This window comes from Cyprinodon tularosa, unplaced genomic scaffold, assembly GCF_016077235.1.
Source record: "Cyprinodon tularosa strain WSP-4 unplaced genomic scaffold, ASM1607723v1 ctg335, whole genome shotgun sequence".
NCBI classification, from domain to species: domain Eukaryota; kingdom Metazoa; phylum Chordata; class Actinopteri; order Cyprinodontiformes; family Cyprinodontidae; genus Cyprinodon; species Cyprinodon tularosa.
Window position 1 is genome coordinate 60,434 of NW_024039047.1, and position 25,180 is coordinate 85,613.

The 25,180-nt window shown below is 38.5% G+C and overlaps 1 protein-coding gene across 2 annotated transcripts; it reads left to right on the top strand.

Moving 5' to 3' along the window:
* The first annotated feature begins 201 nt into the window (after positions 1-201).
* ndufv3 (NADH:ubiquinone oxidoreductase subunit V3) lies at positions 202-24,846 on the top strand. Of its 2 annotated transcripts, none has more exons than XM_038294153.1 (4): positions 202-319; positions 8,206-8,308; positions 17,307-18,269; positions 24,552-24,846. In XM_038294153.1, exons 1-4 carry the CDS (start codon positions 284-286, stop codon positions 24,716-24,718), a joined length of 1,269 nt encoding a protein of 422 aa, XP_038150081.1. In that variant the 5' UTR covers positions 202-283; the 3' UTR covers positions 24,719-24,846. The 2 variants fall into 2 exon arrangements, with proteins under 2 accessions (XP_038150081.1, XP_038150082.1); XM_038294154.1 differs by having other exon boundaries at positions 17,310-18,269.
* Positions 24,847-25,180: the final 334 nt, after the last annotated feature.

Consider the following 25,180-nt stretch of genomic DNA (forward strand, 5'->3'; position numbering starts at 1 on the left):
AAAATGCAGATAAACATGGTTTAATAATATTTTGCCACACTGCTCTGTGCATTTCTGTAAAAAGCATAAAAATTGTCTCACAAATTTAAAAAAACATTTTAAAAGATGTTTATTGGATTTCTTTAGTGATTTAAGGATAGAAATAAGTAGTTTTAGTACCATAATTACAGTATTTATAGATGCCAGTATATCCGTTCGCGCATGCGCAGGACGGATCGTGCTTCCTGGTCGGATCGGGTAGTGACACCCAGCAGGCGTTTTGTAAAATTGACAGGAACTCAAGATGGCTGCCTGTTTGCTGCGTTTAGGTCGACTCAAGGTAATCTTTTTTTCATCTGTTACCATTTATTTTACTGTGTTGTGTGATTATTTCAAGTCTTTACACATATCAGGCCAGTATTTAGGAATGCGCAGGCTGGAAAACGGCTGTTAGGATAAGATTTGCTGTCAGTTTCTAATGACCTCGAGAGCCGTAAAAGGAAATGAGGAAAATGTTTTTTCTGTATTATTATTTTTCTTTAAACTATTTAACTCGGTGTTTAATTACACGCGGGTTTGTTTTTAAGCGTTGCGTACAAAACCACTCTCAGCATTTTGCAAATGGCAGCACTGCAGTGAACTTAGTTTTAAGTTGGATACTCGACAGACATTTGCTCCGGTTAAACCTCTTTTGGACCGGTAGTTGTCCCTCTTATTCTAATGCTACAAGCCATATGCTGATACAACATAAAGTTAATCGTTTCTAGATATATAGACAATGAACATTCGGTTATATCAGTGTAAGGCTTGTTTTCCAAGCATTTCAGCCTGTAAAACCCGAAAAAATAATGCAACAGAGTGGTGACCCTATAAATATATGTATTCATGTAATTATTTTGTTCTATATTTATCAATCCATCCATCCATCCATCCATCTTATCTCGCTCAATCCATGCTGGTGCCATCCATTGACGAAAGAGAGGATACACCCTGGACAGTTAGCCGGTCCATCACAGGGCAACATATTTATATATATATATAAAGTAATTTTTGCTCGTGTTTGGAATTAATATAAATAATTTATGATTTTTAATGTTTTTTTTATTTATTTAACTGGACATTTAACTTAAGTATTTAATTATTAAATTGTGAACTTTACATGTAATGGTTTATTTACTATAATACTTATTTCATGATATTTATCTAGGGTGACCATTTTTTCATTTGGGAAAACCAGGACACTTCGGAGCGGGGGGGGGGGGGGGGGGGGGGGGGGGGTGATATTGAAAGAACAAATGTCTCATCATCGGTTACTTGGCATAATGTTACTTGGCGCAGAACAGTTGTGAAAATTTGAAGTTCAGTTTAATATAATAATACAACTCTGTGAATAGTTCCGTCTGAAATGAATGAAAATAGTTGTTTTAATGGTTATTGAGTCAGATATGTGGCGGTATGTGTGGTATGTGTGGTTTATCTAAAGGTTTTAATCTGTTACTGTGTAAATGAGTTTGGCTGTAATTTAAGGACAGATTCTAATAGATCTGCAGAGTGGGAACTATAAATCTGATAGTATTTTAATTTTTTTACTGTCGTTTTGCACAATATGCTTAACTAAGTATTTTTTGTTGTTGAATATTAGAGATTTTGCAGATATATTTTGTAGATACATTGTTTAGATTTACTTATATATTTCTAACCCTTTTATAGAATAGAATAGAAAATCCCTTTATTGTCCCACAATGGGCAAATTTACAGCAGCAAAAAGATTATTGAAAATGGTCACACAAATGAGGACCTTAGAGAAATGTATAAGAATAACATAATAGGGAAGAGTTAAAATATAAAAAATAAAATTCTGTAAAGTGTTTTAACAATATAAAACTGGAGAATAAATAACCAATATGCAACTGTGGACATTTTTACAATAATGGATATTTGAAAATAGCAGCAACATCAGAGATGTGCAGATTTACAGCAGCAGGTTATTTAACTGACTAAGGTTTCTATCATTACATTTGATTTGATTTGTTCCTGCTCCCGGTGGTTGGAACCTTTATTCCACTCTGGATTCTTGTGAGTGTAGTCTTTGTTCACTTTAACTTTTTAAAAAATAAATTAATAAACAAACAGTTTTGTAAACCTCGGTATTCATTCTTTTCCTGCTTTGTGTGTCAACTTTCACGGTTGCTAAGCAACAGAGCATATGGCGGTAAAACCCGCCGAAGGGAGGACCTGTTCGAATTTACAGACAGAACTCTTCCGGCCTCCTTATTTTCAAGGACTTCGAAGGATCCAGTCTAGGTAGACCGCGTCCTTGGAGGATGCAGCCCAGGTTTTTGAACAGAGCCTCTGATTAAGAGCAGGGCTGCCTGCACTGACGCGGCTCAGGGATTACGTCACACGGAGCGTCGTGCGCAGTGAAATCAGGACATTTCCTCACTTTCTAAAAAAAACCCGGGACGCCCGGGACAGGACGTGAAATACGGATATGTCCCGGGAAATACGGACGTTTGGTCACCCTAATTTATCCATTTTATACCTTTTATCAGTGGACATGTCCCTTTAATGTATTTCATGACATATTTTGGCCCTCCATATACCTCAGTGATACAGTATATATAAAAGCATGCTACCTCGAACAATGTGTCTTGCAACCACGCCAGGGGGTACTGACCCACATTTTGGGTCTGCTATCAATTACAGATTTTAGAGCTTTTTGGTTGTCCCACCATCATAGATGGGGTCCTGCTTCAGAACTACAGCACTAACAAAACACAAACCTGGATGGAATTATTCTATTTCAGTGTCAACTTCAAAATTCTTTTATCATTAAAAAAGAGGAAATGTTTTGGTTATCTAACCCAGGGGTAAGTTTGCAGGCCATTTACATCCTACAGAGCCTTTAAATTTTGCCAGTTCAAATATTAAGAGTATTATGTCTCGTTTTGTGCATTCTTGAATGCACACAGCCTGCTTTACGTCTTTCGTTTGTAGACTTATTATTTTGAATCTCTTAGTAAGAATATAGATACCCTTAATTATCCCTCAGTGGGGAAATTCATGAAAAAAATATAAAAAGGCAGAATATCTAATGAGGCGAGGCTTAGCTGGCTGAAGTTTCATAAACAAGTTGAAGTGTTGGGGCAGAATACAGCCATGTCATTTGGTACTTCTTTGTTATAGGGCTGATAGACATAGACGTGGAACATTTATAAAAGTGTAATTACATTACATCGTACACTAGCTTTTTATCTTTTAACAAAAAATTATGATTACTTTAAAAAACTTCATATACTGACCAGCCCTACTTTTGTGGTACTTGTACAAGAACAGGTTTTTTAAGGCTGATACCGATATTGATTAGTTTGGCATTTTTTCCCTCCATTTACATGATTAAAAAAGTACACAGTGTTAACATATGCGACACAGGTTTCAATTGAAACAGAAATATTTATTAACAGATCAAACAAAACATAAAAAGTTTAAAGCAAATAGAGGGGAGTGGTAGCACATGAACTCACACATAATCTGAAAGCATGGCTGCTCCTTGCACTGATGAAATGGCAAACACATGCATGTATAGGCTAATGCGATCCAAGGAAGAAAAGGCAAATTTCAGCCAGCCTATATATTGGTCTATTTCTTTTTTTCTCCAATATATTTGATTGAATTTTCTCTTTTTTAATACAACAAAAATTACAAACTTAACCTTGTAACATGTATTTATACCAATTAAATCTGCATTTGTTTAGTTCCAAAAATATACCATGCTCTTTAGATGAAGGCAGGGACCTAAAAAAAGAGCAATATATGAATAAAAACTGTAGTCAAGACATCCATTTGAAAACGGCCATCAGTGAGCTTCACTTACAGTCCCTACAATCCTCATATATGGCTCCCATAGGTTCTCAAAGTCCCTTTGTTTGCCCTTTGCAATGTATGTTAGTTTGTCCAGTCCGAGTGAGCTTGCAACCTCTTTTCTCCAGAGTATCATTGAGGGTGCTTCCATGCTCCTCCAGCATAGTGCAACAGATCTTCTGCCTTAAAGGAGTCCGTAGTCTATCAATGTAGTTATCCTCTGTAGGGTTGTCACGATACTAAACTTTTACAACTTGATACCGATACTAAGTAAAATATTCGATACTCGATACCATTTTCAATACCACAAGGATAAAAACAAAGACTCCAAAATACAACAGAATTTTTTTCATTAATAAACAAAATACAATAAATAGATAAATAAATACAATAAACAATATTTTGAGGTTGTATGCTGTGCACAATATTAAGCAAGCTTGATAAAAAACTTACAAAATTAAAATTAAGTTAAGAAACAAAAATAATTCTCAGCAGCTGCACCTCTTACAGAAAAAAGTCTGTAAAGTCTAGGCAGAAAGGTCCATAAAAGTCCACAAAAAACGTGTCAATATTCCTCCATACTGCTCGTCCAATGTATTCCAAGTGTCCTGAGTGGGTAGCATCCAGAATTTACTCGAAACGAAGTCATTTAGAATGTTTTCAGAGCATAAACAGTAGTCTATAGGATTTCCTAAAAGCGCGTTCATGAGTCTACGGAAACCGCGGCAGACCAAACCAGATGAAAGTGCGCATTCAGCTCGGCAAAGATCTCATGCTCTTCGTCAACACTGAAGTCCTCAGACATTTTTCTTTCGTTGTTTCTTTGTTTGCACAGGTAAACAGCACATTTCTTCTTCTACGCTTGCATTATCGGCAGAGCAGACGCTGAATGCACACTTTCATCCGGTTTGGTCTGCCGCGGTTTCCGTAGCGTCGTGAACGCACTTTTAGGAAATCCTATTCACTACTGTTTATACTCTAAAAACATTCTAAATGACTTCGTTTCGAGTAAGTTATGGACGCTACCCACTCAGGACACTTGGAATACATTGGACGAGCAGTATGGAGGAATATTGACACATTTTTTGTGGACTTTTATGGACCTTTCTGCCTCGGGCACCATAGACCTCCATTATTTGAATGTCAGCAGACAGCAAGAAGCCTCCCAGATCTCCAGATGCATTTGAGATATCAAAAAAGTACTCCAGGGTGTTGTTCAGCATGGGGGTGAGTAGAAAATGAAGGCTAATCATGTTTTGGGTGTACTATTCCTTTATGTTTTCCTTCCTTGGCTATGCTTTGCATGACATTAGCCAAACCATTTAAAAAACAAAAATAATTCTCAGCAGCTGCACCTTTTACAGAAAAAAGTGTGAAACTGAAAAGTGCGTAGAATTATTCAATCACGCAGTGTTCAGAAAGTGCATTTTCCACTATTCTGCACTTTAGATGAATGACAGTTTAGGTGCCACTGGTGATAGCATTGTATCGGTACTTTTGAAAATTAGTATTGTATCCGGATACAATGTTTCAGTATCGATACTTTTTTGAATATCGATACTTTTGACAACCCTAATCCTCTGTGATTGTTTAAATTCTATTGGGTATATTTCTAGAACACAGATTTCAACCTGTAATGGGACTTTTACTTTAAGCAATTCAGATAGAAACCTAATAACATCCTTCCAAAACTTCTGGACTTTAGGACATTCCCACAAACAATGGAGAAGTGTTCCTTTTCAGATAAACATTTAGTGCAAGCAGTGGCGGATCTAGGGGGTGGCTACTTGGGCTACAGCCCAGTTTGTTTCCCCCGAGCCCCGGATCTCGCTGCTGAGCTGAGCTGAGTAAAATGTGCAGTACTGGAATTCACCAGATAGTGGCAGCATGTGCAGGAAAGCAGCCTGTAGTGTTACCGTGCAGATGTGAAGAAGTTGTGACCACAAGCAGTTGCTAAACAGACTGATGTTCCAGAAGTTCTTTGTCCCAGTGTTGCATGAAATTCTGTTCCCCTTGTGTCGGGCGGCGCATTGAAGCCAGAGAGACGTTTTTTAAATGCCAAGATAATCTGTCTTTTTCCAACTTCTGTCACTTCAGCCTGAAAGAAATAAAAGTCAGTCACCAAACACAGTTTTCCAACAAGTAGTGTGTATTTATCATTTTTCATTGGTGATATAAGAGGATGGAAACTGGCTGATAGCAGGACACAAAAATTAAGACTTCCTGAAAAGATAAGAATGTAGACTTTCTGGTAAATCACATTCTAATGTATAATATGACAGATTACTGGATCAAAGTCATTTCTAGTATCCGACATGCTGTCACACGTGACAATTTTTGAGAATTTGGAAACAGTTGCTCTTTATTTTACAAAGATATGGGAGGAGGAGAGGAGAGAATGAATATTTCAGCTGCCTGAAATAATCCATTCCTCCTCCATAACATGGGAAGAAATTCATTCACCTGCAAGAGTTGAACTGTGTTTATTTCTCTGTTCATCAGCTACAAATCCTGTTGATATGGTGACATTTGATCATTATTTGCCAGAGTAATGAGAGGGGAATCATATATTTGAGCCCCCTGATATAATCCGTTCCCCCTTTGTTGGTCTTTATGAAATATATTTTCTATTTAAATGTTTATCTAATAATTTACAAGAATTCCAAGAAAAGTTCAAACCAAATATCTGGTGCAATGCTACTGCAGGCATTTTGAATTAAGAATTGAAAACAGATTTCATAAAGATCATCAAACGAACAGTCAGATTTATTTTAACTATTTTGGATTTCAAAATATAAAATAATAAATGTTTCAAGCATAATATAGAAAAAACACAGTTTCAAAATTCACAGGATTTGTTTATTTTTTGCCATGTAACGGATTATATCAGTTGGCTAAAATATATAATTCCCCTCTCATAACTTTGGCAAATAATGATCAAATGTCCCTAAATCCACAGAGTTTGTTGATGAAGAGAGGAATAAACACAGTTAAAGACTTGCAGGTGAATTAATTTCTTCCCATGTTATGGAGGGGGAATTCTTATGTGTGATAGCATGTAGTATGCTAGAAATGTCTTTAATCCAATAATCTGTCATATTTTTCAATAGAACGGGATTTAGCAGAAAGTCTACAATCTCATCTTCACCCTCAATGCTAAGTCCCTGATCTCCTAGAATCCTAGATCCTCCCCTGAGTGCAAGTGTCTGGAATATCACTGGACATATGATGAAGCCTAATTGGTGTTATATAGGTTCTCATAAGTCATTTATATTGCAGAAGTTTAAATCTTGTATTTATCGTTTGTTTTTATGCTTTTAAACATGCCTGACTCCAGTCTTCTTCATCTATGTCTTTGAAAGTGTCTCTTCTCCAAGCATCTAACTTATCTATTGGTGAATCTTTAGAGAAAAGCATCAACAAGTTTTAGAACACTGAAAGAAAACCTTTCCCCTTTAAATCCTCAATGCACACTTCTTCTATTTTTGTTAAGGATGGAATGTCAACTTTTTGTTTCAGTTTTGATGTCATATAGTTTTTCAATTGCAAGTATTTAAAAAAATGTTTTGGGGGTATTAAATACTTTTTACATAAGTGATCGAAAGTAAGCAACCTGCCATCATTAATTTTCTGAATGCCTTCCATAGTTTAAATCCCCCATCATTTTTCCTTGGGGTGAACTTTTCATTACCCCATATAGGGGTAAATTGTAATATCTCTGGACGGTCACCTACATGTTTACGTGCTAAATGCCAAATTATATTTTGTATTTTTTAAGAAAGGATTCTTTGTAGTTTTTTTAGTGTCCTTATATCCAAAGAATATAGAAAGGTGTTTAAGGGAAAATCTGGAGCAGATTGCTGTTCGATGTCTACCCAAGCTGGAAGTGTCCTCAGATTAAAGTAATGAGTAGCTGATGTTAGTTGGGCGGCTATGTACCATCTGAGATTCAGGCCTCGAAGTCCACCTCTTTCATAAGGCTGAAAGAGTAGCCTTCAACGGAGCCTTGCATTTCTATTACTCCAAATAAATTGGTTAAACAGCTTGTCCAAAGTGTCATAAAATAAATCAGAAAGTGGAAGTGTTTGAAAATAGTACATAAATTGGGGCAGAATTGTAATTTAAAAAAATGTTATTTGTCCAATCATGGATATAGGCAAATTTGACCCTCGATTTAGCATTTCTGTGAATTTTTCCACAAGGGGATTATAATTTACTCTACTTATTTCATTATGGGATGTCATGAACTTATTGACTAAGTATGTAAAAACTTTTGTAGTTGTTTTAAATGGGGTAACCACACTAGGACTTCTCCTTTCTTCTTCATTGAGAAACATTTTTACTTTGGTTTCTTTGTCTCTCCAGTGGAACAGTTTGGGCACTCTGAGGCGTCCCCCCGCTGCTTGGTTCTGCATTGAAGCTAAAGAGGCAGCAAACACGGTGAAAAAACCCAAGGGCCCCGCCAAAAGTAAGGCCATTTATGTCTGTTGGTATTAGGTGCCTCAATGTAGCACTAGCTGCTTCCCATTAAATTGCACAAATTGTAATTATGAAAACAAATTTACTAAAACTACAATTTCGATAACAGGTTTTTACAATTCGATAAAGGGTTTTATTTTGGTCATCTCAGATCTCTTTAGCGAAACAGCTATTGAAAACTTTTATTTTTAATTTTTTTGCAACACATGAGTCACATGAATTTCTACTGAACCTACAGTGCCTTGTGAAAGTATTCAGCCCCTTGAACTTTTCAAAGTTTTGCCACATTTCAGGTTTCAAATAGCGTGATAAACCAGACTAAATGTAAGATCAAATGTGTAATTTAGTCTAAACCCGATGAATGAGACATCGAAGATTGTTGATGATAACAACCTGTTGTTTTTCAAACCATGTCTGGTTCTGTTGGCCAATGCTCTGACCAATGAGCGCAACTGACTTTAACGTAGTAAGGGCGACAGAAAGCTGGTGGGGGAGTGTAAACAAACAGCCTGTCGGTAAAACGGCAAATATGTCCTTCTTTAAAATGAATGAATGAGCGTAGAAAATCTTCCTGCCCACGTTTCAGCGAAAACCCCAAATCTATTCTAAATTCAAAATGCATCTCTGCGTTGTGATTAGCCCGCAAGTTCTAGGACCTGGGGCATTGATCAAGACTAGACCACTTGCAGGCAAAAATGATTTTTGCCGCTGGCAAATTGGGCTAGTTTACTAGGCTACGCTCCAAACAAATACATGAAATTGCAATTCTTTGTAAAGAAACAACAAGCGGGAAACAAGGTATTGGATATTTTAAACTTTTTTTTAACAGATAATCTGAAGAGTAGGGCTTGCGAAACTAATCCGCCCCCTTGCCTTCAGTGCAACAAGCTATCTCCATAGGTTAGACTCATATACTTAGACAACTTTTATTGTCATTTTGTATACACAAAGTGTATATAGAAACTAAATTTCATTTTGTACAGCTCTCATGACATTTCCATTTCTTCGAGTGCATCAGAGTTCAAATGTAAACATTGTGGGAGGAAAAAGGTGGTGCAAAAAAAATGAAACAATGTGGTCAGTTAGATGCAGTCTGTCATGATTTAGAGTTTTTTTCAACATTCAGCTGTCTGATGGTGGTGTAGAAGAAGCCGTTTCAGAATCTGCTGGACATGCATCAAATGCTGCGAAGCCTCTTCCCAGAGGGCAGCAGGGAGAACAGTCTATGGTGGGGGTGTGAGGGGTCATTGATGAGGATACTGGCTCGTGACACGCAGCGCTGGGATGAAATGTCTTTTATGGAGGGATGAGGAGCCCTGATGAGCTTCTCTGCGATTCTCACCTTCGTTCAATCTGCGGTGCTGCAGCCTCCACACTAAACGGTGAGACAGCTGGTCAGAGCACACTCTATTGTGCTTCTGTAGAAGGTTGTGAGGATTGGTGGTGGTAGGTGGGCCCTCCTCATCCTCTGCAGGAAATATATGGCCATTTGTGCCCTTTTAACGAGTGATGTGGTGTTTACAGTCCAGGTGAGGTCTTTGATGTGCTCCCTTAGGAATTTGGTGCTGCTGACCACCTCTACTGCTGAGCTGTTGATGAGCAGTGGAGCATGGTTAGGCCGATGCACCTGTCCACCAGCTGCTCCACCCCCTCTATGTAGTCCTGGTCATTTTCGTCTCTACTGAGGCCCACCACTTTGGTGTTGTCTGCAAACTTCACAATGCAATTGGTGGTGAACCTTGGGACGCAGTCATGTGTCATCAGGGTGAACAGCAGAGGGCTCAGGACGCAGCCCTGAGGGGAGCCTGTGCTTAGGATGATGACATCAGAGGTGTTTTGTCCTAGCCAGACTGACTAAGGTCTGAAGTGTTCATTGAGGATCTCTGAATGATCCAGTGACTGATGATTATAAATAGAATCCACCTGTGTGTAATCAAATCTCCGTATAAATGCACCTGCTCTGTGATAGCCTTATAGGTCTGTTTAAAGCACAGAGAGCACCATTAAGAAGAAGGAACACACTCAGCAGGTTGAAGATGCAGTTGTAGAGAACTTTATAGCTGGATTTGGATACAAAAACGTTTCCCAAGCTTTAATATTGAAATAGGAGTACCAGAACACTGCAAGTCTTCGAAGACCCGGTTGCCCCTCTGAACTTTCAGCTCAGTCAAGTGGAAAACTGATCAGTGATGGAGCCAAGAGGCCCATGATCACACTGAATGAACTGCAGCGATCTACAGCTGAGGTGGGAGACTTCTGTCCATACAATCAGTCATATGCTGAACAAATCTGGCCTTTATGGAAGAAAGACATTTCTAAAAGATATCAATAAAAAGTCTTGTTTAAAGTTTGCCACAAGCTACCTGGGAGACACAGCAAACCAGTGAAAGAAAATCATAATCAAACCTTTTCGCAACAATGGAAAATGTTGTTTTTTGAACGCAACACAGCTCGTCCCCCTGAATACAACATCCCCAGTCAAACATGGTGGTGGCAGCATCATGGTTTGGGCCTGCTTTTCTTCAGCAGGGAAAGCCAAAATGGTAAAAATTGATGGGAAGGTGATTCAAGCCAAATACAGGACCATTCGGTAAGAAAACCCTTCTGAAATCCGCAAAAGATCTTAGAATGGGATGGAGATTTATCTTCCAGCAAGACAATAATCCAAATGTAAAGCAAAATCTACAATGGAATTGTTCACAAATAAATAAGTCCAGCCGCCAAGTTGAAGTCCAGACCTAAATCCAATCGACAATTTGTGGAAAGAACTGAAAACGGCTGTTCACAAATGCTCTCCATCCAACAACACTGAGCTTGAGCTGTCTTACAAGAAAGAATGGGCAAAACTTTCTCATTGGGTAATCTGATAGACATGCCCCAAGTGACTTGCAGCTGTAATTGCAGAAAAAGGTGGTTCTTCAAAATATTAACGTTGGGCTGAATAATATTGCACATCCTGTTTTTTATTTGTTAAAAAAGTTTAAAATATCCAATAATTTTTTCCACTTCATGATTCTGTCCCCCATGTTGTTGATTCTCCACAAAGAATTATAATTTTATATTTTCATGTTTGAAACCTGAGATGTGGCAAAAGGTTGAAAAGTTCGCAAGGCACTGTAACTGGCTTCTAAAAAGAAGACTAAGTGTTGCATCGTAATGGTTATATGTCGGTGTGAGGAGGGGCACTGTGAAATATCTAATATACCTACTGACAATTTCATTGATGGGAACAAGCAAGTTACGCTGGTCGCAAACAGTTAAGCGTGAAACTTTGAAAATTCAGTTTATGGAAACTCATAGATTGCCTGATAGCTATAGGATTATTTTGGAGGTATTTTTCTTCGGGACAGTACTGTCCCTTAGCAATAGGTTCATGAAAATATGAATTAAAATGTTTATGGAAAAGGATTTATTTATAAAAAAAAATTTCAACATAACTGATAAGGAGTTTGAATTTGGGGAAAGTTAAGAGGGGGGGAAAAAGGTAGAAATGTAAAAGAATTACAACATAGAATTGGTAATCACTGGTTTTGCCTGGTATTACTGGGAATCTCCAGCAATTTTAATCTAAAGTAAGTTATCAATATATCTTATTTTCTTTCTCATTGTTCTTTCAATATGTACTAGATACTATTTTTTTTGTGTGTTTTTGTTAAAAGAATTTAATTCCAACCATGATAGATAGCAGTTCGAACCAGCAGAGATTATAACCCAAATTAGCCAACATATGCCTATTGTTCCCTACCAGGAAGGATAATAGTCATTTAACATTACGAAGCTTGCACCGCCAAGCGGCCTTCCTGCGCGAAGCCTGAAATTGTGGTGCACCAAGGTGTACACCCTATGAAATATTCCTTGTTAAAAGCCTGATGGTGTCACTAGAGCCGTGGCTGACATATGGATACATCTGATGTGTTTAGAACCGCTGCTGCGATGTTGGCTTTAAAAAATTCTAACTTCTTATATTTTTAACTAGCAGAATATCGAAAGTTTTGCACACATTTGTAATATGTGCTACTATGATCCTCCCTTTCTAGATGTGAAGTGCAGGGGAAATAATTGGAGAAGGCATCAATATTTTTCTGTGTTAATGCATATTTTATAGGGAAATTTAACCGTAAATTCATAAGATAAGTATTGATATCTGTAATAATAATAGAATCGGATGAATTTTAATCTAATAACCTAAGTAATTAACATACAGATAAAAGCCTTCTCTTTATGAATTGGAATGACACTTGGAGGAGAGTATAGTTTTTAATTTAAATTAGTTTGATGCTTAATATAAAAACGTATGCTTCACTCACCACCATTGCTTAGGTTTTATTTAGACCTAATGTTATATACAAGTACTCTTTCAATCTTGAATTTGTTTACTCTCTTTTGAATGAATTTGACTTTCAGATCTTTACATTGATTTTCACATGATTAAGTTGTGGGATAAACTGGGCAATTGTAGTAGCTTTACTTTCTGAGTTTCCATAAGGTGAAATATAGATATTTTTTAGTTTAAGCTGTGCATCCAAACAAACAGCATTTTGCTTGAAAAATTATCAGTTTTAAAGCCAGGTCCCAGGGTGGAAAAATCAAATAATGTCATGTTTTATTGTGTACATGCAAGTCTCTTTCTTTTTTTTAACAATGATGTTCAGGGTTCTCACCAGGATTTTTGTATAAACTTGCATGTGGGAGCAGACTTTTAGCCACAAATATTTCAACTACAGGCTTTGCGCGGTGATGCAGGCTTCATATAGTTAAATAATAATTGTCCTTCCTGGGAGGGATCAATAGTGATGTTCACATTTATGGATTTCAACTAAAAATATCCAACATATTTTCAATTCTAACTATAAATATGAAATAATACATTTTAGCAAACAATGGCTTAAGTCATATTCTAGGTAATCAAACTGGTGTCAGTTTAGTCTGTGAAATGTAGGAATATTAGGAATATGTAGGAATATCTGCCTATAGGAATATTAAATGTGCAGCAGGTGTCAGTATTTAGATATGCATATTAGTAGACATTTTAGTTTTTAGACCTTTTAATCAATTGTCAATTGTTGCACTGCGATATATATGTGTATGTTTATATGTATATGCGTATATATATATGTGTTTATATGTATATAAACACACGTGGGTGTATATTGAAAACCCTTCATGATGCCTCACTAATTGACAGTATTGTTCCAAAGATAAAAAGACTTCAAAAATAATCCTATAATTATCAGGCATTCAATTAGTTTTTGTAAACTTTTTAAAGTTTCAGGCTTACCTGTATGCAAACAGCGCAGATTGCTCATTCTTGTCAATAAAATTGTCCATAGGGATATTAGATATTCCACTAATAATAGTGTAATATTTGTGACGTGCGACCAATAGGATGCGACTCCTGCGATTTGCGGGATGTAGGCTTAGTGCGAGCACACGAAACTAAAAGGGGAATTTAACATGGTGGCACGGTGAACACCAAGCTGGCAAAACTTTTAACATGTGAGCAAAGTTTCTGGGGGGAAAACAGGCGGTACAATTTGCCTTTTTTTTTGTACTTTTAGTAGTATGGCTGTACGCATGGCTAGCTAAAAGCCTGGGTGTTCGGGGTCTAACGTAATCTAATTAGCATATTTTAAGTATATATTAGCAAGACAGAAGGTTTTAACATAACCAGCATCCAGGGGGGTGCATTTTCTCTCTTTCTTCCTTTTCTTCTCTTTTTCAAAGGTTTTCTTCTGCTGTTGGATGTAGGATGTCGTACCTCCTTAAGCTGATGACAGTCGGCACACGGTTCACATTCAGAGAACTCCTTTCATGTTTATGGGCAAATAAGGAAGTAAATGCTTTTCTGTGGTCGTTACACTCTTTAAGAGTCAGGGAGTTGACATATTTCCCTTGTAATTTAAAAGATTCAGCTTAATCAGCTGTGCTGAAATTTGGCAGTGAGGAAGCCCAGATGTCGAATAAAAGGGTTGTTACTCACATAAGAATTTAGGGTTTTTTAGAGTAACTTACTTTTTTCAGCCTAATGGTCTGTTAAGCTGAAATACAGGTGCTGGTCATAAAATTAGAATATCATGAAAAAGTAGATTGATTTCAGTAATTCCATTTAAAAAGTGAAACTTGTATATTATATTCATACATTACATACAAACAAATGAAAATCTCAAATTCATCATATCAGAAAATTAGAATATTACTGAAGACCAATAAAAACAAAGGATTTATAGAAATGTTGGCCAACTGAAAAGTATGAACATGAAAAGTATGAGCATGTACAGCACTCAGTATTTAGTTGGGCCTCCTTTGGCCTGTATTACTGCAGCAATGCGGCGTGGCATGGAGTCGATCAGTCTGTGGCACTGCTCAGGTGTTATGATAGCCCAGGTTGCTCTAATAGTGGCTTTTAGCTCTTCTGAATTGTTGGGTCTGGTGTATTGCATCTTCTTCTTCACAATACCCCATAGATTTTCTATGGGGTTAAGGTCAGGAGAGTTTGCTGGCCAATTAAGAACAGGGATACCATGGTCCTTCAACCAGGTACTGGTAGCTTTGGCACTGTGTGCAGGTGCCAAGTCCTGTTGGAAAATGAAATCTGCATCTCCAAAAAGTTGGTCAGCTGCAGGAAGCATGAAGTGCTCTTAAACTTCCTGGTATGTGGCTGCGTTGACCCTGGACCTCAGAAAACACAATGGACCAACACCAGCAGATGACATGGCACCCCAAACCATCACTGACTGTGGAAACTTTACACTGGACTTCAAGCAACGTGGATGAAGTGCCTCTCTTCTTTTCCTCCAGACTCTGGGACCTTGATTTCCAAAGGAAATGCAAAATTTACTTTCATCAGAGAACATGACTTTGGACCACTCACCAGCAGTCCAGTCCTGTTTCTCTTTAGCCCAGGCAAGACGCTTCTGACGCTGTCTGTGGTTCAAGAGTGGCTTGACACAAGGAATGCGACAGCAGAAACCCATGTCTTTCATACGTCTGTGTGTGGTGGTTCTTGAAGCACTCACTCCAGCTGCAGTCCACTCTTTGTGAATCTCCCCCACATTTTTGAATGGGTTTTGTTTCACAATCCTCTCCAGGGTGCGGTTATCTCTCTTGCTTGTACACTTTTTTCGACCACATCTTTTCCTTCCCTTCGCCTCTCTATTAATGTGCTTGGACACTGAGCTCTGTGAACAGCCAGCCTCTTTAGCGATGACCTTTTGTGTCTTGCCCTCCTTGTGCAAGGTGTCGATGGTCGTCTTTTGGACAACTGTCAAGTCAGCAGTCTTCCCCATGATTGTGTAGCCTATAGAACTAGACTGAAAGACCATTTAAAGGCTTTTGCAGGTGGTTTGAGTTAATTAGCTGATTAGAGTGTGGCACCAGGGGCCATCAATTTTGAACCTTTTCACAATATTCTAATTTTCTGATATGATGAATTTGAGATTTTCATTTGTTGTCATTTGTAATCATCAAAATTAAACAAAATAAACATCTGAAATATATGAGTTTGTATGTAATGTATGAATATAATATACAAGTTTCACTTTTTAAATGGAATTACTGAAATCAATCTACTTTTTCATGATATTCTAATTTTATGACCAGCACCTGTATGCTGGCGAAAAACCTCATGTAACTCTATGTTCTCTTCTAAACCACATGCGCATCTTTGCCATCCTGATTACAAGGGTTGGGTATTGAGAATCACTAATCAATCTGAATTGGTTTCAACCTTTGAATTCTCCCAGAATCATCGAAATTTTGGATTTTTGATTCCTTGTTTTGATTCCCAGTCCGCCAACAGAAATTTAACTTTCCAAATACCAGTGAAGAGGAACCGCATTGTGTGCGAAGCAGCATTTAGAAGTTTGCTACCTACGACACTGATGATGGGATTATATAATGCAAAGTATGGTACAAGGTTGACATGATTACTCAAAGTTGCCAGAGTTGGATTTAAAGACTTGTCTTTGACCAGCTGCACCACTGTAAGGTCGGCTCCCTAAGGGAAATTGTTCCTCAGCTAAAATCGTAGTGTAGCTTCTGCAGGGAGAGGGGAGCCTTTTCCTTCTTTCTTCCTCTTATTTTATGTCCAGAATGATCATATGCATTCTGAAGAGAGAGGGGGGGGAACCTCTTTAACACAAATCTGTCAGATTTCTTAATAATTTTAAGCGTAACTTGATCCGTTATTTATTTTTGGCACATTTGGGATGGATTATGAAGACTGATCAGTCAGAATCGGGTAAATAAGATAATAAAATAGTCTTATATGAAATAAGAACTTGAAGCATCAGACGCTGGATAAATATATAATTGTTTTAATTAGGCTTTAAACAATAAAGCTCAATGTGAAAATCTGTTTCTGTGATTAGAAAATGTATTGGATTATTTTAGAGTTCATAAGTTTGATATTTTTTTCCTAGTGGAAAATAACTATGATGATTTATAGTAACATTTACAAACATTTAGAGTTTGAAAGAATTACATTTCTTTCAGACTTCCATGCAAGCCTCTTTTCTTTCACACAGAGCTTTTAGATGGCTAATTTTAAAAATTCTACATTTTATGAATTGCCTGTCATCAACTCCAGTCTCCGAGTTCCATTGTCCTGCTATTTTTTTGATGGACCCCTTCTCAAACATGTAACATAATTATGTAATATAATTATCACTTCCATCAGTGCTCTGCACTACTGCTTAGAATGAAATGGACATCCTGCAAATCTTCATACTGTACTTATAACTGTTATATATTAATATACTAATATATTGTGCAGCTATGCTATTAAACAAACTGTTACATCACCAGTAATTTGGTAGACACTGTACCAAAACAGTAAATAATTAAGTTAAGTATATATGCCCCATGTTTGTTTTTGGAAATGTCCAGTAAAGTTTGTATTGAAACATTTGGAAATGTAATTATTATTAGCAAGACTAATCCATTTAATATCCTTTACCTGTTTGTGTACCAATTACTGTTTTCCTCAGCAGGTGAAGATAAGAGGTCAGCCCAACTGGCTTCCAAGACTGGAGTGGCCTTTCCAGTAAAATATATAAGTCCTGGAGTTTTGCCACCCTCCCGAGGTGAAACTAAGGAACCAATCGGCTCTGCTGCAACATCAGAAATAATTTTTGGAACCGAGCCCGAGTTGGTAGCCTTAGTTCCTTCATCTCAATCATTTCAAAGCCACGAAGAGGTTCCTCAGAATTCAGTTGAGGCAGTTAGTAAAGAGTCAGTACCTGCAGAGATTCATGCCCCTGCTGTGACCATTGATATTATAAAAGCAGCTGGGGTCTCAAATAAGCTTGAAGATGCAGCAATTGAGGAGCTCCTGTCCTCGTCGTCTAGCGAGTCTGATACAGATTCAGACTCAGAACTTGAAGATGAAGATAAGAAGTTAGAACTGGGAATTGAAACTAGAAACTGTTCTCCAGAGTTAAAACCTAGTCATCAGGAAGGAGGGGAAGATGAAGTTCATAAAGTTACTGGAGTGACTAAAGGCATTACTAATGCAGAGACAAAAGAGGCTCAGTCTAGGGTAGAGGTCTCTAAACCTATTTCTGAAGATAAAGGCTTTGAGGTCCTCAGTGCTTCAAAGAGTGTAGCTGAGCTTACCAGGTCAGATATTTTAACCAATGCTGCTCCTAGTGTTACTGTTGCAGACTTTGAAGCTCTAGTTCCAGTCGTAGGGCAAAATGAAACTCCACATAAAACCAACCCTAATGCTCATGTGCCTGCAGATGGCCTAGGGGATGCCCCGAAAGAATTCATGGAAACAATTATCTGTGATCCTGTAAAGTCAGAAATAGTCTCTACTAAAGTAGTGGCCAGTCATCCAGCTGAAGTTGGCAGCTCTGCCAATAGAGCGGATGAGCTGGTGGACTCTGTTGAAACCCAAGAAGCTGCTGGAGAAGAGCTGCATGGGGAGACCTCTGCTGAACAGCCTGAGGGTATACATTACACCACCCTGTCCCCCAGTCAAAAACTTTTCCAGACTGTATTTCTGTCTCTTCCTATTGGTGCCTTTTTAAAGCAGGGTTCCTTTCCCCCTCATCTTTTTGAATTTCTGGATTTTGAAACTCTTATCACTTAATAGTTAACCTATAAAAAAAGATGTCCTTGCAGCTAGCTAATTTTGCATGAAACAGATTTACTTGTTAGAATTCTCTTGCTTTTGCTTTATGCTTAATTCCTTCGGCTTAAAGGGGAACACCATTTTTTTACATTGGGCCCTTGATTTTACGTTATTACATCATGTTCTACTCACTCATATGAGTTTTGTGTCATTTGGAGCTGTTCCAAGGATATTTGGTTTTGTTATATCCAAGTAACGTCTTCCTATGGACAACGAGTTGAAGGCACAAACTAAACTGTTCATAATTTATCATTTATGGTACGCCAGCATTCATAATAATAATAATCACTGTCCCCCAGACATCCGCAGCTATATTTTTTATATTTCTATTTTTTAAAACAAAGCGGTGTGTGTATGACGTCATCCGCACGCGCCGGCTACCATTCATTCATCCTGTCCGCTGAACTGCTGCTAGTTTTACTCACATGCCTGGAAGATGTCTAATGTTACTACCACAGATGATCTCGCTCTCAGATTGGAATTGAATGATTCGGATTAGCTAGCCGATTGAATAGAAGGGGTAGAGCGTAGCCGCCTGTGTCCCGGGCTGCCTGTCACAACTCCAGTCCGGTGCGCGGATGACGTAATACACACTCCGCTTTGTTTTAAAAATATATATATAAATATATCAAATATAACCGCGGATGTCTGGGGGACAGTGATTCGCCTACATGTTTTGTAATTTGTGTCTTCAACTCGTTGCCCAATAGGGAGACGATAAATAACAAAACCGAATATCTTTGGAACAGCTCCAAATGACACAAAACTCATGGGTGAGTCGAACATGATGTAATAACATAAAATCAAGGGCCCAATGTAGTAAAAAAAAAAAAAACGGTGTTCCCCTTTAATTGATATCTTAAACATCATCGTTTGGCATGACATGATGATTCTTCTCTTAAATTGTCTATAAATTATCCTTTATTTGTATATCTTTACTCTGAGATATTTACTTATTTCTGTTTTTTCAAACATGTCTGTGTATTCAATTGCTTGTTAAATCTAAATGATTTCATTTCCACTATTTAGTTTGAATTGAAACGCACCATAAGTCATACTGGTGCACATGGTGGTTTTGGTGAGATTGTTCGAGTCTTTGAATATTGTTATAAAGTTCATTAATTTCCAAAATGTAATGATACAGTTTTAACATTCTTATATCTGAGATTCATTGTACACTAACTGAAATATTTCAGGGCTTTTATTGTCTTAATATGGATGATTTTGGCATACAGCTCATGAAAACCCAAAATTCCTATCTCACAAAATTACAATATCATGAAAAAGGGTCTATAAACGAGCTATGCACCTAATCATCTAAATCAATAAATTAAGTCCAAACACCTGCAAAAGATTCCTGAGGCCTTTAAAACTCCCAGCCTGATTCATCACTCAAAACCCTAATCATGGGTAGGACTGCCGACCTGACTGCTGTCCAGAAGGCCATCATTGACACCCGCTAGAATGTATGACACAGAAAGATATTTCTGAACGAATAGGCTGTTCCTAGAGTGCTGTATCAAGGCACCTCAGTGGCAAGTCTGCGGGAAGAAAAATGTGTGGCAGAATACGCCGCACAACAAGAAGAGGTGACCGAACCCTGAGGAAGATTGTGGAGAAGGGCAGATTCCAGACATTTGGGGACCTGTGGAAGTAGTGGACTAAATCTGGAGTAGAAACATCCAGAGCGACCATTGACAGGTATGTGCAGGAAATAGGCTATAGGTGCCGCATTCCCCAGGTCAAGCCACTTTTGAACCACAAACGGCGCCTGACCTGGGCTACAGAGAAGCAGATGCTCAGTAGTCCAAAGTAGTTTTTTCAGATGAATGCAAATTTTGCATGTCATTTGTAAATCAAGGTGCCAGTGTCTGGACGAAGACTGGGGAGAAGAAAATGCCAGAAGTCCAGTGTCAAGTACCCACAGTCAGTGATGGTCTGAGGTGCCATGTCAGCTAGTGATGTTGGTCCACTGTGTTTTATCAAGGGCAGAGTCAATGCAGCTCGCTATCAGGAGATTTTGGAGCACTTCATGCTTCCATCTGCTGAAAAGCTTTATGGAGATGAAGAATTAATTTTTCAGCACGAGCCTGCACCTGCTCACAGTGCCAAAACCACTGGTAAATGGTTTACTGACCGACCTTAACCCCATAGAGAATCTGTGGGATATTGTGAAGAGAAAGTTGAGAGACGCAAAACCCAACACTCTGGATGAGCTAAAGGCCGCTATCGAAGCATCCTGGGCCTTCATAACACCTCAGCAGTGCCACAGGCTGATTGCCTCCATGCCACGCTGCAGTGAAGCAATCATTTCTGCAAAAGGATTCCCGGCCAAGTATTGAGTGCATAATTGTACATAATTATTTGAAGGCTTCTGTGTTTAGAACACATTTCTTTTATTGGACGGATGAAATATGCACATTTTGTGAGAAAGGAATTTTGGGTTTTCATGAGCTGTATGCCAAAATCATCCATATTAAGACAATAAAAGACCTGAATTATTTCAGTTAGTGTGCAATGAATCTAAGATATATCAATGTTCAAGTTTTACCATTACATTATGGAAAATAATGAACTTTATCACAAAATGCTAGTATTTTGGGAAGGACCTGTATCTCATGAGGTAGAAGTAATAGTGTTAATTCTATTGTCTGGAAAAGCACATCTGTGACTAATTTGAATCTTTTCCACTCCTCTTTAAACCTTTTTTGTATCTCCATCTACTGGTAGTAGGTTGATGGTGTTTATTGAATGGAATGTCAGTTCCATCATGGTGGTGCCTGGCGCCAGCGGCCTGTTGCAGCTCTCGACAATTCTCTTGACAATCAAAAAATGCCTTTTAGAATGCTACAAACAAGGCATCGATCCCCCATCTTAGACTTAGACAAACTTTATTGTCATTTTGTACACACAGGGTGTATTCCAAACGAAATTTTGTTCAGTACAGCTCTCAAGACATTTCCATTTCTTAAAGTGCAGCAGTGATAAAATGTAAACATAAGACTGAGATATGATTTACAGTGTTCCAACATTTAGCGCTTTTTAACCCTTCTTTTTATTCAACATTCAGCAGTCTAATGGTTGTGGGGAAGAAGCTATTTCGGAATCTGCTGGACCTACATCGAATGCTGCAAAGCCCCTTCCCAGAGGGCAGCAGGGAGAACAGTCCATGTTTGGGGTGTGAGGGGTCATTGATGATGTTACGGGCTCGGGACACGCAGCACTGGGATGAAATGTCTTTTATTGATGGGAAAGGAGCCCTGATTATCTTCTCTGCTTTCCTCACCACTCTTCTCACTTTCTTCCAGTCTGCGGCATTGCAGCGTCCACGCCACATAGTAGACAGCTGGTCGGAACACTCTATATGATGCTTCTGCAGAAGGTCAATATGATGGCTGGGGGCAGGTGGGCTCTCCTCATCCTCTGCAGGAAGTATGTGCGCTTTTGTGCCCTTTTAACCAGTGGGGTCATGTTTATACTTCAGGTGAGGTTGTCTTTGATGTGCATTCCTAGGAATTTGGTACTGTTGACCACCTCTACTGCTGAGATGTTCATGAGCAGTGGAGCGTGGTCAAAAGGGCACAAAAGCACATGTCCTTCATGTGGAGGATGATGGGAGCCCAACTGTCCCACCCATCCTCACGACCTTCTACAGAAGCACCATAGAAAGCGTTCTGACCAGCTGTCTCACTGTATGGTGTGGAGGCTGCAGCGCCGCAGGCTGGAAGAAAATGAGAAAAGTGGCAAGAACAGCAGAGAAAATTATTGGGGCTCCTTTTACCTCTATAAACATTTCATTCCAGCGCTGCGTGTCCGGAGCCTGTAACATCATTAAAGACCCCTGACACCGCCACCATGAACAGTTCTCCCTGCTGCCCTCTGGGAAGAGGCTTTGCAGCATTTGATGCCGGTCCAGCAGATTCCGAAACAGTTTCTTCTGAACCGCCATCAGACTGCTTAATGTTGAGAAAATTCTCAATCATGTCACAGACTCACACTGACAACACCAAACCAAAAATACTGCATATTTGCACCACATACACTGCTCAAAAAAATTATGATTGATGATTTATACTGATATGGACTGGGTAATGTGTTAGGAACAAAAGGATGCCACATCATTTGATGGAAATGAAATGGATCAACCTAGTGGCCCCCTCTAAAACCATTCCTATTTTGATGGTTGTCTCGTTGTTGCCCCTCTAGTGCACCTGTTGTTAATTTCATATGAAAGCTGTACAAAAGGAAATTTTGTTTTGTAAACATGCTGTGGATACAAAATGACAATAAAAATTGTCTAAGGCCCCGTCCACACGAAGTCAAAACGTACACGAAACGCTGATATTTTCCAAAACGTTTGCCGTAAAGACGGAGACGTAAAATAAATGTGAGCGTCCACACGAATGCATGAAAACGCTGCAAAATGTATGCCAGGCCTGTAAGTGGCGCTGTGGTGCCAAAGCAAAAATAAGCGACGAAATGTTGGGCATGCGCACTAATATTTATACATGGTTGCCCTGCGGGTCCATTTTCGTGGTTAAGTCAAATTCAGGTGCTGAACTATGTCGTCGATATTGCTCTGTTCTTCCTGGAGATATTCCAGAAGAAGAAGATTCTGTTGTAAGCCCGACAGCAGGGTGAGTGGCATTAGCAGCAACGGCGCCATTGTTGTTGTGATACTGTTTCGCGCATGCGTGTTTAGAGGCGACGCTATGACGCATGCGTGTAAAAAAAAAAAAAAAATGCGGTTAGAGCGTAAAGATGGAAACGCGAAAACGGCGTTTCGAAATCTTCCCACTCTGAAGGCTGAATAAAAAAAAAAGATCGTTTACAGATCCCCGAAACGCCGGCTTCGTGTGGATGAGAGGCTGGTTTGGTGAAAAATCTGTGCGTTTAGGCCAGGGTTTGTCTTCGTGTGGACGGGGCCTCAGTTTAACCTCTGGAGAGCATGTTGCACTGAAGGCAAAGGGGCTGATTTTTTCCCCCCCAAACCCGGAACTCGGGGAAACGTGTCTTATTTAGCACCTTTGAAAGACTGTTTCACAAATGCCTGCTGTGGCTGTGCTTAAAAACTAGGGATTGTTACAATCACAAGATAGATAAAGATTCTGTGCATTTGTTACATTTTGACAGGCGCAAATAAATGATAGAATATTAATTGTAAAAAAAAAAAAATTTATTAATTAAAAGTATTTGCAGGCCAACATAATTTAATGCAGTGTGCCAGCAGACATTCTATATACAAATAAAACAAAAAAAACGTAAAAGAACTAAATATTGTGGCATTTTTATAATATTTTGGTATTTGATATATTTCATCTTTTATGTTTAACCTTTTTTGAAATTTTATGTTTTAAAGCACATAAGCTGTATGTGAAGTGTAATATAAATATAAATTTTGTTTTATTTATTTTTTGTTCTTTACAATTGGTATCATTATTTAACTAAATGGCTTAAAACTGTATCTTTTTTATGACAACTCTCCAGCTGCCAGTACAATAAACACTACATAAAAACACTGCTTATTTCAATGGGATGAAACCTAACCGCTCTGCACATTTCATTATTAGCATGAAAAACCTTTGATCAACCAAAATGGAGCCACTAATTGCAAATGCAAAAAAATTGTAGTGCTCCTTATTTTGAATTTTTGAAGTGGTTAAACTGTGGCTAAATATAATTTCTCCATTTTCAAGGATATATCTAGCTGTTCCATTCTCTTGTCCTGACCAAAGCCCTAATAACCCCCACTGCTCACTGATTAGCTGTGCCCCTCAGGGTTGCTTAGCGCCGACCACTTTTGTGGCATTTTTGAAAATGTAGGTGTTGGGTTATGTTTTTACTTTGTGTGAGTTATACTTTAAGGCCTTTCATTTGCATTTCTTCACAGAAGCAAAACTATAGGGAAAACATGATTCAAGGAGCTTCTCTGTTGAAATATATGAACGTGAAACTGGTGCTTCTCAAATCCTCTCATACATTCTCTTGGCTGTTTCCCAGCTTATTAGTGTACAGCAACAGTTTTGCTGTTTGGGGATGTGTGAAATGGAAGTATTGTGGTATTATTCTTCATAAGGCTCTTTTTTTCTTCTTCTAGAGCCAGCATCAGCACCCCCAGAGCCCGAGGAGCCCTTTGACAACAGCACTTACAAAAACTATCAGCACCACGACTATACCAGCTATACATTTGCAGATCTGGATGTGGAAATGGCCAAGTATCGTCTCCCTCAGCCCTCCTCGGGCAAACCCTCACCCACACACTAGAGGGCCAGATGATGTCCATGGTGGACTTAATGTTGCCACACTTCATATATGTGTAAAGATATCACTGCATCATCTGTAGAAAAAACAGTTGTCAAATTGTGATGTAATTAAAGAACATGTGTAAGAAATGAAGGGTGTTTTTTTTTGGGCTAATGCAGGTGCTGCTTTTTTGTGTAAATAACTGGTATATGATATGATAGACAAAAGACTGAATTTTCATTGTATCACAGAGCATGGTAAAGCACAAGGCCCTTTTCTGTTAGACTTAGACAACTGTTATTATCATTTTGTATACACAGTGTATACAAAACGAGACTTTGTTTAGTACAGCTTTTCGGACCGTGCTAATGTTTACCATTCAGAAACCAGAATTAACCTACTTCCACATGGTGTTCATTAACTGATTATAAATAAACCAACCCTGTTTTACATAAGAAGGGAAGGGAAAACGTCGAGCAGAAC

Coding starts and splice junctions, on each gene's coding strand:
- ndufv3 (XM_038294153.1), top strand. CDS start 284: ATGGCTGCCTGTTTGCTGCGTTTAGGTCGACTCAAG. Junction 8,309..17,306: donor ACCCAAGGGCCCCGCCAAAA/GTAAGGCCATTT, acceptor TGTTTTCCTCAG/CAGGTGAAGATAAGAGGTCA. Junction 18,270..24,551: donor CTCTGCTGAACAGCCTGAGG/GTATACATTACA, acceptor TTCTTCTTCTAG/AGCCAGCATCAGCACCCCCA.